The sequence below is a fragment of the Chiloscyllium punctatum genome, chromosome 23 (assembly GCF_047496795.1).
Source record: "Chiloscyllium punctatum isolate Juve2018m chromosome 23, sChiPun1.3, whole genome shotgun sequence".
Classification (NCBI taxonomy): domain Eukaryota; kingdom Metazoa; phylum Chordata; class Chondrichthyes; order Orectolobiformes; family Hemiscylliidae; genus Chiloscyllium; species Chiloscyllium punctatum.
In genome coordinates, this window is record NC_092761.1 from 56,596,495 (window position 1) to 56,610,308 (window position 13,814).

General features: G+C 45.5%; 1 protein-coding gene across 2 annotated transcripts in view; it reads left to right on the forward strand.

The window, feature by feature from the left end:
* The first annotated feature begins 6,148 nt into the window (after window positions 1-6,148).
* kirrel3a (kirre like nephrin family adhesion molecule 3a) overlaps window positions 6,149-13,814 on the forward strand; it is a 615,794-nt gene continuing 608,128 nt past the window's right edge. The window contains exon 1 of one of the 2 annotated variants that reach the window (XM_072593027.1): window positions 6,149-6,664. In XM_072593027.1, coding sequence (XP_072449128.1) covers window positions 6,619-6,664 — 46 coding nt within the window. In that variant the 5' untranslated portion in view covers window positions 6,149-6,618. The remainder of the gene's footprint in view (window positions 6,665-13,814) is intronic. The other variant, XM_072593028.1, reaches the window with a different exon arrangement.

The following is a 13,814-nucleotide window of genomic DNA, read 5'->3' on the forward strand; positions in this document are numbered from 1 at the left end:
AGAATAAGGATGGCAGTTTCCTTCCACCATAGTGAATCAGGTGGGTCTTCATCAACAACTGACAATAATTACATAGTCTTAGTTAGACTGTTAATCCCAAAATGAAAAAGAAAACTGAATTCAAATTCCATCATGGCAGATCATGGACATAGTCTAGCGTTAATACCACTGAGGCATCACCTCACCTAAAGAGCTCAAGTCCCACTCTAAGACCTGTAGACCAAGGAAGGTGTGCTCATAATGTGATCAAACAGGTTGAAGATCAATTTATAAATCCTTCATGACGCCAATGTCAGGTGGTAAGAGTAGGGAAGATTTCTGATCAGCCTGAAGAAATTTACTGTGCGATAGCTCCAGATTGCTTTGTGTTTGTCACCACAGCAACTTAGCCTTCCTTGGTGAACTGTCGTGATGACTTCATTTTGCTGGGCTGCTCTCGAGTCATGAAAGGCACTGCACAAATCAAAATTATTTCTTGTTACATTGCATTGGATCAGCAGCCCAGATTACATATGCACAAACAGGAGTGTAATTTGAATCCATTATCCTCTGACCTAGAAATGGTAGTGCCCAGCAACTGAGCCGAGCTGACATTTGTGTGACCTTGATATTAATGACCATGTGAAGTACTGACCTATTTTTCACCCTGACAGTGGGATCTGCCAGGTTAATATGTAAGCTCCACAGAATAGGAGGACCCAACAGTGGGGCCTGTTTCTGAACAGGACAGGCTGATTGTCATTATGCAGTGGGAGATCTCAACTGGTTAATAAGTTGACCTGGAATGTTAAAGGGAAGATCAGTGCAAATTCAGTCATAACTTTCAAAAGCAATCTGGATATGTACATACAAATGAAACACTTTCACAAGCATGGAGACAGGGAATTGGACTAATTAGGCAGTTCTTTCAAAGGACTTCCATGAAGGACCTAATGATTTTCTTCAATGCTGTAATATTTTATCAACTTTTATTCCTCCTTTATATTTTCAAAGGACATTGCCATCACTGATAAGACCAGAATTTGTTGTCCATCTCCAATTGCCCTGCGTTTAAAGTATTGCCCTCCAAATCCTTTCTTATTGATGTACTTATCCAAATCGACAGAGTCATAGAGTCTTACAGCATGCAATCAGACTCTTCAGTCAGTAAGAACAGCATATTTCCTACTTGTACCATTGATAATGAAGATTTTCATGTCCACTATCTCTGAGAATTTTGAATTGCAGATTTTTATAATTCAATTATTTTCTGGTTCTCCAGTCGGATTTTAGCAAGCATTCCCAGAAAATGGACCTCTGGATTGTTATTCCAGTAACGTTACCTCTACACCACCACAGATTCTGAATTTTAAATTGTCTCCTCTCCACCATTGATACTTCTGGATTTGAGACATTGTGGGTGATATCAACACTTACTGTGTTTGGAAGAAGCAGCTTAAGGTGATTGTTTTAGCAGAGACCTTATCAATAAATTAGCTGGCAAATGTATTTCAGAAATACATTGATTATCTGAGTGCAACTATTCCATAGGATCATTTCAAGGCCATTGAGTTCACAAAATACATGAGTATAATTTGATTGCGTCAGTCAGCTTCTTCTACTGTAGAGTAATAGGTGATGCACTAATCAACATAGAACTATCTAATATCATCGAGATCACAGCATTACACAGGCAGTGCAAACACCTACTGCGTCATCTAATACCCAAATTCCTCCTTAATCATCACCAGTCTGTTGGCTACCTGGTTCAACAGGGCTAAACGACTCCTATTGTATGATGCTGATTGTTTCCTGTTTCATCAATCTGATGGAATTGTAACAAGTTGAAACTGGAATAAAAATACAAAGAGGTGTGAATGTATGTCTCTAAAAGCTAAAGGAAGAATCACAAAGCTGGACAGGTTCCAGAATTCATGCCCATATTCACTGTTTTCATAGAATAGAGAGGCAAACAAACAAATAGAGAGACAGATTATGGACAGATTAAGGATTGAACTGTACAGCTCAAAGAGGTGGCTCCAAGAGTAGTTTGCCTGAAACATTTATCTAAGTTTCAGGATGGTGGCAATAGAGTAGGCAGCATCCAGGATCCCTTCCATCTTTATTTTTCCTTTATTTTTCTTGTTTTCTTGTTTTTATTTCCTCTAATTTTTATTTGGCTTTGTTTTAGAAAGCTAAAGCAGAGGCCCAGAGCAGAGTGGGACATCCAGTGGGCTCGAGGCCTGGAGCAGGGTGGGACAGCCAGTGGGCTGGAGGCCCGGAGCAAGGTGGGACAGCCAGTGGGCTGGAGATCTGGAGCAGAGTGGGACAGCCAGTGGGCTGGAGGCCTGGAGCAGGGTGGGACAGCCAGTGGGCTGGAGGAGTGGAACAGGGTGGGACAGCCAGTGGGCTGGAGGCCTGGAGCAGGGTGGGACAGCCAATGGGCTGGAGGAGTGGAACAGGGTGGGACAGCCAGTGGGCTGGAGGCCCAGAGCAGAGTGGGAAAGCCAGTGGGCTGGATTCCTGGAGCAGGGTGGGACAGCCAGTGGGCTGGAGGTCTGGAGAAGAGTGGGACAGCCAGTGGGCTGGAGGTCTGGAGCAGAGTGGGACAGCCAGTGGGCTGGAGGCCTGGAGCAGAGTGGGACAGCCAGTGGGCTGGAGGCCTGGAGCAGGGTGGGACAGCCAGTGGGCTGGAGGTCTGGAGAAGAGTGGGACAGCCAGTGGGCTGGAGGCCTGGAGAAGAGTGGGACATCCAGTGGGCTGGAGGTCTGGAGCAGTGTGGGACAGCCAGTGGGCTGGAGGGCTGGAGGTCTGGAGCAGGGTGGGACAGCCAGTGGGCTGGAGGTCTGGAGCAGTGTGGGACAGCCAGTGGGCTGGAGGTCTGGAGCAGGGTGGGACAGCCAGTGGGCTGGAGGCCTGGAGAAGAGTGGGACATCCAGTGGGCTGGAGGTCTGGAGCAGTGTGGGACAGCCAGTGGGCTGGAGGTCTGGAACAGGGTGGGACAGCCAGTGGGCTGGAGGTCCAGAGCAGAGTGGGACAGCCAGTGGGCTGGAGGCCTGGAGCAGGGTGTGACAGCCAGTGGGCTGGAGGTCTGGAGCAAGGTGGGACAGCCAGTGGGCTGGAGGTCTGGAGCAGGGTGTGACAGCCAGTGGGCTGGAGGAGTGGAGCAGGGTGGGACAGCCAGTGGGCTGGAGGCCCAGAGTGGAGCAGGGTGGGACAGCCAGTGGGCTGGAGGAGTGGAGCAGGGTGGGACAGCCAGTGGGCTGGAGGCCCAGAGTGGAGCAGGGATGGTTGTTGGACTGGGGACAGGCACAGGCAGTCATTTTGTGAACCCAATCAGACAATATGTGGAAGCCTCTTGCATTGATCTACTGCAGGTGCCATATAGAAAAACTGTAATGTTTATCTTTTTAACATCATTTCTTATTATTCTAACTTGTACTATGAATAACTGTAATATAATGTAACTTTTATTTATTCATTTCTCTATTTTGTTCTTAAGATTTGTATCTAGGTACTTTGTACCTAAGACAGAGCCATGTGGGGTGACATTGCAAACTTTTCACTGTACTTCTGTACGTAAATGCATGTGAAAATAAACCTAATTCTAATTTTAATCCTAAAAATATGGCTGCTGGTCAATGCATATCATCCCTCCCGTAAATTAAGTCGCTGCTGCTGCTGCAGCTTGAAGCTAATTCTGCCAATTGACCTGTTGTTTGTTTTACTCCATCCTCAAACATCGACAGGAACTCATCAGCAACTGCTTTGTACCATTCATCATCCAACCACGCCTAGATCAGGCTGTCATCCACTTTGTCCGCAAGAAGAGGCCTCATATGACATCTCAGTTTGGATCAAATAACTGAAATATTGACATTTTATTTTCTGTAAGAATCCTTTTTGCTCTTGCAGTTTCAATCAACTCTTCATTTGTCTTATGGTCAGTGAATGGAATTTTTCGCCTGCGTCTTGTGATCCACATTTCAAAGGTTCTGATTTGTTTTCAATAGATCACAACATATTATCCAGATTTCTGAGGCAGACAGAAAAGTGTAACAGTGATATAAAAATGGAAAATAAATGACTTGGCCCCGATAATGGAACAGGTAATAGTAGTGACATCTAGTGGGAAAATAATTAAATGCTTAATTGAATCAGGTATTCAGAATATAATCTCATTGTCCCTTTGATAATTATTCCACTCTTATTTGCTTCAAGCTTTTCCATGAACATCCTGTGCAGCTGATATTGATGCTGACAGCTGGCAATATACACAGTGGAACAGTTTGGCTGCAGAGGGGAGGCGAGTCCTGCAGTATGATTGCTGAGGTTTCACAGATCTCAGCTGGCCTCAGTCTTTGATATATAGAACTCCAAATTGAAATGTTTGAATCAGACTGATGTCCCTATACATTAAGTGAAATACGTGAGTGGGCTGTTTTTGTACACCAGATTGTATGAATTGGAAATGTTTTTTTCAGGCTAGGCTAGAATTGTAGGCAAGTGGCTATTTTCATCCTCGGTTAATAGAGTATTCCAGTCGGTAAGGATGTGGTGCATATAAGTGCAAAGAATGATTGACTTACCAATTTTGGTTCACTTGTACATTCTGAGTAGTTCAAAACATTGCCATGCACCTGCATGATGTGAAACTGTTGTGTACATAATTTCATTTTTTGCGATGAATATGAATCTGTCAAGCACTTTGTTCTTCATGAATGTGGTTCAGGCTGGTGTGTTTGCATTTTATTGAATGTTGGATTTAGGTGACTATCTGCTGGCTCCCTTCTGTAGAGGCTGAGTTTGGGTTGGGTTAATCAGTTTTCCGTTAGTTTTAGGTCGAGTTTCAAAGGCTCTCTGGACTGGACTTCAGCTCCTCTGTGTTTGAATGTGCTACTTTTGTGCAGGATAAACAAATTGCTGGGTATATTTGGCACAGACTGTATGTGTTGCTGGAGCTAACAGAGGTGTTTTCATTACTATATAGTACTTTCCCAGTGCACCTGCCAAGGAAGGTATTGCCATCTCACTGTGCCCACCAGGGAGGGCATTGCCCTCTCAGTTTGCTCACCAGGGATTTATTACCCTCTCAATATAGCCACCAGGAAGGGTATTAGCCTCAGTGTGCCCATCAGGGTGTGGTGACTGTTCTGAATTTCTGAGCAGAGTTTGAGAATGAGCGCAGGATGTTTAGGCAATGCTGGACAGTGAATGCTTGCAATGTATGGTCTAGATTCAGGGCCCATGAAAAATTGGTGCTGCTGGAAGAGTGTGGTTTGGAGTTGTTTTTGACTGGCCATTCAACTACTTTGTCGGGATCAGCATTCCATGTGCTGTTTGCGATGGGAACATTGCTGGGCTATTTGTTGAGTGGAGTGGGTTTGGTATGGCTGGTGCCATCTGTGTAACGGTGAGTTTGAATTGCTTTGTAATACTTTGGTTGGGTTTGTTTGGCTTGTTTAGTGCTGGCTGTGACCACTTGCATCTGTTTGAGTGGTTTCATGGCCAAGTGGTGACTTGTATTGGGTTAATAGTGGTCTTGGTTTATTGAGGCTGAACTCTGCAATTGCTGATAATGTTGAAAGATGAGGTTTTGATTAAGTGGTATAATGAGTTAACTGGGTTTAAATTGCCTTGTAGTGGGGGTGGTGATTATATCATGGAACCCCACAGTGTAGAAAGAGGCCATTCATCCCACTGGGTCTGTGCCAACCCTCAGAAGAGCATCCCACCCAGACTGAGCACCTCCCCTACTCTATCCCCTTGATCCCACATTACCTAATCCACCTAGCCTACACATAGGATACTGTGGGCAATTTATCATGACCAATACACCTAACATGCACATCATTGGACTGTGGGAGGAAACTGGTGCACCCAAAGGAAACACATGCAGACACAGGGAAAGTGTGCAAACTCCACACAGGGTAGTTGCCCAAGTCTTGAATTGAACCCAGGTCCCTGGTGCTATGAGACAACAGTGCTACCCACTGAGCCTGTGCCAGTTTCTTCGAGTTGCTCTGTGTTGGGCACATTAGACTGGGCATGCGAGATTCCTATCTGCTAATGACGACTGGGTGCTTATGAGGTATGCTATCCTTAGCATTTGCTGGATATAGGGGCATTTGTGTTTCCAATACTGATTCACATGAACAGGTCAGTCCTGGGTGTGACAGATACAGAGCAGATGAGTTAGGAAGGAGGCATATACCTTACCTTAGGTTGACTGAATTTTCCGTCGCACCATTACCGATATTAGCATCACCCTACGTCAGGTTGCTTGTGCTGGGTAAGGGCAGAGACTGTAGCACTGTCCAGTGCCAGGTTGGCACAGGGAAAGTGTGGGTGACTCTGGCACTGTGGTTTGCTTAGTGCTGGGTCTGATTGGTGTACGTGGAGGGTGAGGAGCCGGTACTGTGGGCGGGGTTGTCTCTGCTGGATCTGAATGACTCTCGGTGAGGAGATGGTGCTGAACCGAGGCAAGAGCGGAGACGGGAGCAGGACAGCGGCGAGAGAGCAGTGACTACAGGCGAGCAGATCCTGAGAGAGTGCGGAGAGAGAGAGAGGAATCGCACGGGGAGTGCAGGCAGCAGCTGCAAGGATCGGCGAGCAGAGCCCACTCTCTCAGCCCCGGCTATGAGGCCGGTCCTCCCGCTGTTCATCGCCTTACTCCTGCGGGAAGGTAAGAGGCTGACAGGAGCCTGCTTCCTTTAGCTCCAATGTACTGTATTCCTCGCGTTGATCTTCGCTGCCGTGGTTTCTGATCTTTGCTGTTGCTGGGAGCTATGACTGTGTACAGTGACAATAACTCCTGTTATCCTACCTGTTGTTGGTGTGGAGGGTGTGTTTTGGGAAGAAATTGTTAGTTTCTTTTTAATACCGCCCAGAAGTGAGGATATTACCCTCTCAGTGTATCCCCGGGAAAGGAATTAACCTTTTAATACGCACATATTACCCTGTCAGTCTGGTGGGGCATATTACCCAGCAATAGGGTATATTACCATGTCAGTCTGTCCCACAGTGGGGTATATTACCTTGTCAGGGCCTGGTGATTATTCCGAATCGCTGCTCAGGGTTTTGGAATGAGTTCCCATGTTTGCGAAAGACTTTCCCGAGTGAGCTCCAGGCTTTGGGTTTGACTCGATGCGCAGAATGACAGCTCGGTCTTCCCAGGGAAAGTTTCCCCCTTCAGAATGGAGCTGCGCACCGGAATGCTGTGCACAGCGAGTGGGAGAGAGTGAGGGGTTAGCTGCAGCCTGTGGGTTCCTCGGCGTTCCAGAGGACCACAGAGAGGGAGACAGAGACCGGGGACTGAATGGTGTGGACTGGCAGCAGAGGGGAGTCGTCTCTCCGTCAGACTCAACATCGCCAGAGCTGTAGCTGTCTGCGATATTCCAAACGGCCAGCAATTCAGTTAGGGACAGACCCTGGCAAGAAAATGATGCTTTCACAGCAAAAGTAACGTTTGTGTGTGTTTGTCTGTCTCTGTGTGCATCTGTCTGTGTGTGTGTCTGTGTGTGCGTGTGTTTGTTCCACACACTCAGCTGTTCCCTTCAAAGAGCAGAATTCAAAGTGTGAAAGGCGAGGAGATGGAAGTCGCAGCTTTCCCAGGCACTCTTCACCAGCTTAAAGTGGGTGAGATACTCACAGCGAGTGCCGGTCACTGAGTGGAGTGAAAACCAAGCCTGAGTTGTTGCAGACTTGTCCTGCACCTCTCGGTGTGAATCCGACACTGAGCTGAAAATTGTGGCGGCGACGCTGCATTGAAAATATGGGAATAATTCGGATTTTCTATCTCCCCCGCCCCCGGGTCTGTGAGAGTGTGTGTGAGCGTGTCTCAAAGTGTGTGTGTGTGACAGAGAATGGGTGTGAGTGTGTGTGTGTCAGAGAGAGAATGTTTGAGTTGTGTGTTTGAGAGAGTGTGAGACAGATTGTGAGTGTGTGAGAGAATATATTAGAGAGTGTGTGTGTGAGAGAGTGTGTATCTGTGTCTGTGTGGATCTGTATGTGTGTGTGTTGTGCGTGTCTGTGTATGTACGTGCGTCTGTGTCAGTGTGTGTGTCTGTGTGTGTGTGTGAGAGAGAGAGAGAGACCCCGGAGTATTTGCAATGCGGGCGTTCTGACTGCGATCGTGTGCAGCTGTCGGTTCCATAGTGCCATGTTGACACAGGAACATTGAAAATTAGCAACAAAAAAGCACCCAGCAATACCACTAGAGAGCCAGGCATCCCCGGTGAGTGCCTGCAGAGAGCTGTATGTTACAGGGGTGCGGTGTTAGGAAGATACGAGGATGGTCACGACTGTGAGTCTCATTTTTTTTGTTGGCCAGGAGTTAGTTACACTGTCCGTGTTAAATGGGAACTTGGACACTCCCTCTGCCTACCATCTCGGTTCACATCAGGGTTTGGACTTGTACCCACACCTGTTCCTCTGTTCTCCTCACTCGGTTCTGACAACAGGGACAGCAGCGGGTGGCCCCAGGGTCTCACCCCCCCCCCCCCCCCCAAGTCGCTGCGCTGGGTGAAGACCCCACAGACCTTCTCCACCGCGCATTCCGTTTGCAGCAAACACTCGGATGATCATTCCAGCTTCTGGGCCCCCCGCAAGATTCGCTGCTCTCTCTCGGTTAGGACACTGCTCACTATCAGAGACATTGGGTTCACTGAGATCACTGATTACTGCCTGGAGATCCCCAGCACGGGATCTCCTCTGCTGCTGGAGAGACTACCAACACGGGAGCCCAGCCTGCTGTTCAACAATGGGAGGAATCACACTGAGTCTGACCCTGATCTCACTCCATTTCCACATCGGTGCATTTTGCAGGAAGTTTGTTGTTTGATGATTTTTTTATTTTAGAAAAGCTGAAGGTTTTATCTCCTCCCGGTCTGGAAGTGATTAGATTTAGATTAGATTCCCTACAGTGTGGAATCAGACCCTTCGGCCCAACCAGTCCACACCGACCCTCCGAAGAGTAACCCACTCAGTCCCATTTCCCTCTGACTAATGCACCTAACACTACGGGCAATTTAGCATGGCCAATCCACCTGACCCTGCACATCTTTGGATTGTGGGAGGAAACCGGAGCACCCGGAGGAAACCCACACAGACAGGGGGAGAATGTGCAAACTCCACACAGACAGTTGCCCGAGGCTAGAATCCAACCCGGGTGCCTGGCGCTGTGAGGCAGCAGTGCTAACCACTGAGCCACCGTGCCGCCCCGTGATGGGCCGAACTGCCCCAAATGCTGTGACAGTTGTAAGAAAATCCAAACAAAGTATTTCGATCTGAATATCACAAAACTACTTGTCACCATTCGCAGGTTGCATTATAAGGGGCATCAGTCTGTTATAATATTCTGAATACCTATCTCACTTGGGACATATAGCCCACTATGGGAGCTGTGGTTAGATCAGAGGGTAGCTGGTGATGTGGTTATGTCAAGGGACTAGTTCCCCCAAAACAAAATCAATTCACGTGTCTTTCCTCAGTAACAATAGCCATGCATTAACCAAATTGTGATGAAAACACAGTTGGTGTATTGATGTCTCTACCTGGTTTAATGTCTCAAAGCCTCCCGTCCTGTGACTCCTTTCCGACGTTACCAAGCAAGCTATTTCAATTGTATTGTCGTTTTCACAGGATACCCAGCTCTGCCCAAACAACTCTAACCCTAAGAATGTTTTAGAGAAAGAAACAGCGCACAATACATCTCTCAACCTGCGCGGTCCGCATCACCTGAGTGTAAATACACCCACAGGAAACACACAGGGAGAGATTGTGATTCATGAGGGGCACAGACAGCTGCACTCAGACACACACACACACAGCTAAACACACAAGTACACACACACATACGCAGCTATATCCACACACATATATACACACACAGCTACAGCTACACACAAATACACACAGCTACGCTCACATACACACACATACACACAGCTGCATACATACACATAAACAGCAGCTACATATGCATTTTGCACACAGCTACACACATACACACAGCTACACTAACATACTTTACATACACAGCTACACACAAAGCTACACAGACAAAACTATATACACAGCTACACACGCATACACACAGTAACATACAGACAGCTACACACACTTTCATTTACACATATACAAACACACCCACACTCATACACACTCTTACACACCCACACACACTCAAACACATAACCACAATCTCACACACATATACGCATACACATTCGTACACATGCATACACTTACATATATACACACACTGACTGATTCACTCTCACATACAGTCTTTCACACAGACGTACACACATTCACTTAAACGCACAGAATTTCACATCCACAGAACCGCAAACATACATGCACTCACATACGCATATGCACACATACTGTTACACTCTCGCTGATTCACTCACATGCACATATGTATTCTCTCAGTGTCACACGTGCAGTGTTGCACACATACTCATACACACACTTAATCACTTGCATAAACATACTGTCTCACACATACACAGTCACACACATTTGTATACACACGTATAACCACACACAAACACACAATGATACATATGCTCACACCCGCATCCCTCTCCCACACACATACACGCACACAAACTCACGTTCATCTTCACACACTCCCATTGCCCACTATACCTTAACACATATAGGAATTAGAACTGGGAGATTGTCATAACAAGCAATAATAGTGTCCGGAAGATATAAGCCTTGAATGATGAAAGTAGAGTGTACACGTGTTAAATAACGAAGGGTAGGAGGCAAGGATAACGTCGGCAGGACGCTTCAGATGTAGCTCTCATCATGGGAAGGACTGCAAAGGGTTTCCTCTGACTTTGTGAGCAAGCCGAGCTATGTCAGCAGCGGTGACAGGGTGAGGCAGATCGGTAACTGAGTGACCGGATCAGCACTGAGAGATCTCCAACAGCTGCTCTCTTCCTCCAGCAATAATACCGCCTCTAATCCGCTAATCCTCGCCTCTAATCCACTAATCCCTGCAATCTGCTTCTCTCAGATTCTCAGAGACTCATCCCGCAGCAGTCTCGCCTTGCCTTGGGCTAAAACTTGCTCCTCCAGAGGATTCTACACTATTTTACATGTCATCTTGAATTAGTCCAAGACCTTGTAATGAAATATTTATAATTGTCTCATCAGAATCCATACAAATTTTAATCAAAGCATCTGCAACATTCTATAAAAATGATTTGAAACATGTTATCATGGGAATAAATAGTAAAAGTGTAGCATTATAAAATAGCAGGAATATTAAAAGTAATTTATAATTTTGATCAAATTTATGGTACTTGGGACACGCTTATCCTCACAGATTTTGAATTGCTAGCAACTCTTTCAATCTTTTTTGTTTGTTGGGTTTTTTTTATTAACCCCGTGAGCGCAATGATTTCGGATCGCGCAGTGAGCAAAACCTGTTCCATTGTAAGTTCATTTCTAGTCTCATTTTTCAACGAAACAAATGCAATTTGTTGGCTGCTGTGGTGCAACGTGAGGAGAATGGGCTTTTTGAACAAGCTTTTGGAGTTAGATTTCCCTCTGTAAGTGCATAACCCAGTTTTGCTTCCTTCTGTTCTCCCTGCTCAAGTTTTAAGGTTTGTATGATAGAACGCTTTTCTTTTCTCAGACCATAGTGAGAGCAGGGTTTAAACTGCTAAAGTACAGATTGAAATAGACTGCGCCGCTTCAGTTTAGGAGGTTGCTGGATGACCTCATGGAAGCGTCCTAAATGATAAAAGAAGGATTTAAAAGGTTAAACACAATGCCTCCAGAACAGCAATCTTTAAATTTGAAACAAGCTATTTAATCAGGAGAGTTTTTGTTTGCTGTACAAAAAATCATGATTATCTTGAACTCCCTCTCCCAAAAAGACTATGGAGACGGAGGTCAATTGAAATGTCCAAGGTTAAGATTGATAGGGTTTTATTTTGTTGTTCAGTGAAGAGATTTGGAAAAAAACACAGGTAAATGGAACTGAGGTACAGCTCAGCCATGGTTAAACAGAATGATGGAACAGCTTCTCAGGACTGAGGAGCCCTCTCCTGTTCCTTTTTCAACTTTTCCCCATTTCAGCTGGACTGGAGTGAGGAGAATTCCCTCACAAAATCAGAAGGTGATTGCACGAGCCCCCCCCCCCCCCCCCCCCCAAACCACATGGTCCAGCAACAATGGGCAGCTCCACTAGCCCATTGAAGTCCTTACCTTAATAAGATAGCACCGAGTTCAAAGGTGAATCCTTTCCCATTTTAGCACACCTCAGTGTAGGTGTAAGGTTACGGTGATCAAGCGGGGGGACAAGTTGTGTTCTGCTTTCACTCAAAACCCCATACTAAATAATACGTTTAGCATTTTTGTTGCAAAGATGACAATATATAATGCCTTGGTTTAATTTTCTAGAAATTAATTTCAGGACTCATTAAAATGTACTCATCAAAATTGATTTCAGCTTTTGAAGATCCATTATGATAAAATGTAATTGTATTTGACTGAGCAGTTCACTTGAGTATATGGCTCTGAACTGATTTATATTGAAAATGCCACAACAGTTAGTAAATACGCGATCTGGTACACTGGAGAAACAACTTTCATGTGCCACTATGTTGCATTATTCCAGGAAATTCCAAACAGATCCCAACTAATGGATTACTGATTGACTTGTGTTCACTACTAAGTGGGTGAACGTAGAGCCATTTTGTGCACTGCAAGATCCCAGTAACGCAAGAGAGATGGAGAGCCAAATAATCTGTTTGTAGTTGTATTGCTCAGAACACTAGAGAACTGTCCTGCATTTCATACCATTTACACCAACCCAATCAGATGAATAGTGCATTCAAATCCTTGGCTTCATAGCTATGTGAAAGATGGAACAGAGCAGCACTCTCCCTCAAGATTCAGCCTCTCAAAGAGGCCTTGAAGTCAGAAGCAAAATTGGTACTAAATGGTCAAGGTAACTATGACATCATATGAAAATAAAATACTGTGGATACTGGAAGTCTGAAATAAAATCAGGAAGCACTGGAGAAACTCAGCATATCTGTGGAGAGAGAAACAGAATTAATGTTTGCGTTCAGTATGATTCTTCTTTGGAAGTGGTGAACTATAATGCCAAGTCAGGCAGACCCTCAGATCCAGGGTTTGAACTCTACAGTTGGGTGCTCTCATTCTTAGCTGTGGGTCAGTGGATAGGTTTCTTAGCTCTTTCTCAGAGGTTCTTAACTCAAATGCCACATGAAACATTTGAGCATGAACAGCTGATGCAATTTACACAGACCCCTGTAGTGCTGAAAGAGGCCGTTTGGCCAATGTTGTTTGCAGCAGCCCTTCAAAGAGTATTTCACCCAAACCAACTCCCACCATAGGCTCTGTAACCCTGCATTTCCCATGATTAATCCACCTAACCTGCGCATCACTGGACTGCAGGAGGAAACCGGAGCCACACAGACTTGGGGAGAATATTGTGATAATGCTGTCACTTTTAAAAGCTTATTTTGTCCTTTTTTTTTGAAGAGAGGTTGTAAAGGCAGAGGTACTGAAGAGTCTAATTTAACAAAGGGAGATGAGTAGCCAATTCTCCCAGTTCAGCTTTTTTCCAGTTTATGTTTGAGCTGTAGCAGTCAAGATGTGAGAGTCCAAGAGAGTTTCAGTAAAGGATTCATCTGACTTTCTCTGCAATCTCTCTCTGGATGTTCCTGCCTCCTGCCTGTAAGAAACTAGGTTTGAATTTATCATTTTTGCCAAGGGGTGTATTTATGGATGTTAATAATTGTTCTATCTGGTTGGTTAAGTTTTCCCATAGTTAAGTGATT